This window comes from Microtus ochrogaster, chromosome X, assembly GCF_000317375.1.
Source record: "Microtus ochrogaster isolate Prairie Vole_2 chromosome X, MicOch1.0, whole genome shotgun sequence".
NCBI lineage: Eukaryota > Metazoa > Chordata > Mammalia > Rodentia > Cricetidae > Microtus > Microtus ochrogaster.
The window spans coordinates 11,691,184-11,693,249 of NC_022026.1; the positions used below are offsets into that span (position 1 = coordinate 11,691,184).

Sequence of the window (2,066 nt, forward strand, 5' to 3'; positions counted from 1 at the left end):
CCCTGGACCTCATCTCTGGGCACTGCCACATTATCAAGCTGATATGAAACCAGACGAGCAGGAGTACAGAGAGGAGTGTTGCTTGAAGGACAGAGGGGTGAAGGTTGCCAGGCAGATTATAGGATGCACTCAAGATGACTATGCCATGTAAAGTTTTTGTGTGCCAACCGAGTGAGGTGCACAACACACATTTCACACTTGCATTTATATGGTCACTGTGGCACCAGGTAAGGAGGAAACACGTAGAGAAAGAGGAATATTTCTTGAGCCACCTGGCTCTATGGGACAGTAGCTGCTGGGTTACACTGGCAACCCTGCAAGTGCTCAGTTTCCTTTCATAAGCAGAATTACCATATTCATTATGTTGAGATATTCATGTCATATCTCTGAGCCTAGTGGTCTCTGCATTTGTTCGGCTATTCTTCTCTTCTCTTTCCATAAGTATTCAAAACCTAATTCTGCTTTTCACATTTCTTTTGGTTTGTTCCAAGGCCCTATTTTAATTGCTTCACAAGGTGGGTCGTAAGGAAATCATGTCATTTAACATGTTACTTTCTGTAAAAAAAAAAAAAAGCAAGACACTTGTAAATAAGTGTTTATTATATGCTTTGCCTGAAAACTGGCTTCATGCATGATGCATATTGTCAAACTTCCTCCTCTTTGCTCCAATTTTGAGAAATCACGTTCCTTTCTATTTTATCTTTGGACACTGCCTCGTATTGTATAGTATTGGTAAGCTTCTTCCTCCTCGTCTTTGTTCACGTGAATGATCATCTGTTGGTTTCTTATGCAGCAGATTTAGAGATTCCCTGACATCTAACTCGCCTGATATTGATTGCCCTCTATGCCACCACTTCGGTCTCTGAAAGGGCGGCCCTGTAGTCTGCTCTCTAATGTTTCAGGGACTACTGTCAGTGCTGAAAAGCATCGATATCTGCAGACTGAGAAAGAGTTCTTCACACAGAGACCAGAAACAGGGAAATGTGTGCACTGAACAGCTAGCTCCCAAGCAATGTTCACATCCTAGGGTCTGGGAAGGAAAACACAGCGTCTGGCTAGGAAAGGGCTGTGAATATGGGCAGGAAAATCCTTAATTGCTCTCCTATTCTCCAGTGATATGGAACTGCACCATCACCAAAAGATGCCAGGAATCCAGTACCTTCCCAGACTGACTCTTCCTCATTAGTACCTAGGTAAACCAAGTTTCTGTCTCTGTGCTTTAGGCCCCTACTGTTCCCAACCTTAAGAACTACTCCACAAGCAGTCGCCTGAGGCTGCCCAAAGACCTGCCTGCGCACTGGTGACAGCCAAGTTTTGTTTTGTTTTTTTTCCAGCGCCAGCCTCTCAGGCTTTGCATTCAGGCGGGGCCCCGCCCACAGCCACTCCGCCAGTGCCCGCCTCCGCACGCACGCACTTCCGGTGACGCCTGGGCACTGACAACCTGTGAGCTCAGCAGCCCCTGCAAAGCCCAGCGGACCCGTCCGAGAGCCCAGCGACTCTGCATAGGGTCCGGCCACCCCGCGACGAGCACAGCGGAGCAGGGGCAGCGCCATGGACCGGGTGAAGTTGATGATGGCCTTGTTAGCCTGGCCGGAACTGTCTCCCGATCGTCCGAGGAACCCCCTCCCGTTTCCCGAGCTCTTTGATGGCGACACCGAACGCCTCCCGGATTTCATCGTGCAGACGGGCGCCTACATGTTGGTGGACGAAAAGATCTTTGACTGCGACGAACACAAGGTGACGTTCCTCATCACCCGCCTCAAGGGCCCGGCCCTGGAGTGGGTGATCCCTTACATCGAGCAGGACAGCCCCCTGCTCTGGGATTACAGCGACTTCCTGGCCGAGATGAAGCGGGTGTTTGGTTGGGAGGAGGAGGACTTCGATGTGTACAGCTCAGAGGACGAGGAGGACGAGGACGAGGACGAGAACGAGGACGAGGACGAGGACAAGAACGAGGACGAGGAAAAGAACGAGGACGAGAACGAGGACGAGGAAAAGAACGAGGACGAGAACGAGGATGAGGACAAGAACGAGGACGAGAACGAGGATGAGGACAAGAACGAGGA

General features: G+C 50.2%; 1 protein-coding gene across 1 annotated transcript in view; it reads left to right on the forward strand.

Moving 5' to 3' along the window:
- The first annotated feature begins 1,405 nt into the window (after positions 1-1,405).
- Positions 1,406-2,066, forward strand: part of LOC101994300 — a 47,011-nt gene continuing 46,350 nt past the window's right edge. The window contains exon 1 of the mRNA XM_013350480.2: positions 1,406-2,066. Coding sequence (XP_013205934.1) covers positions 1,552-2,066 — 515 coding nt within the window. The 5' untranslated portion in view covers positions 1,406-1,551.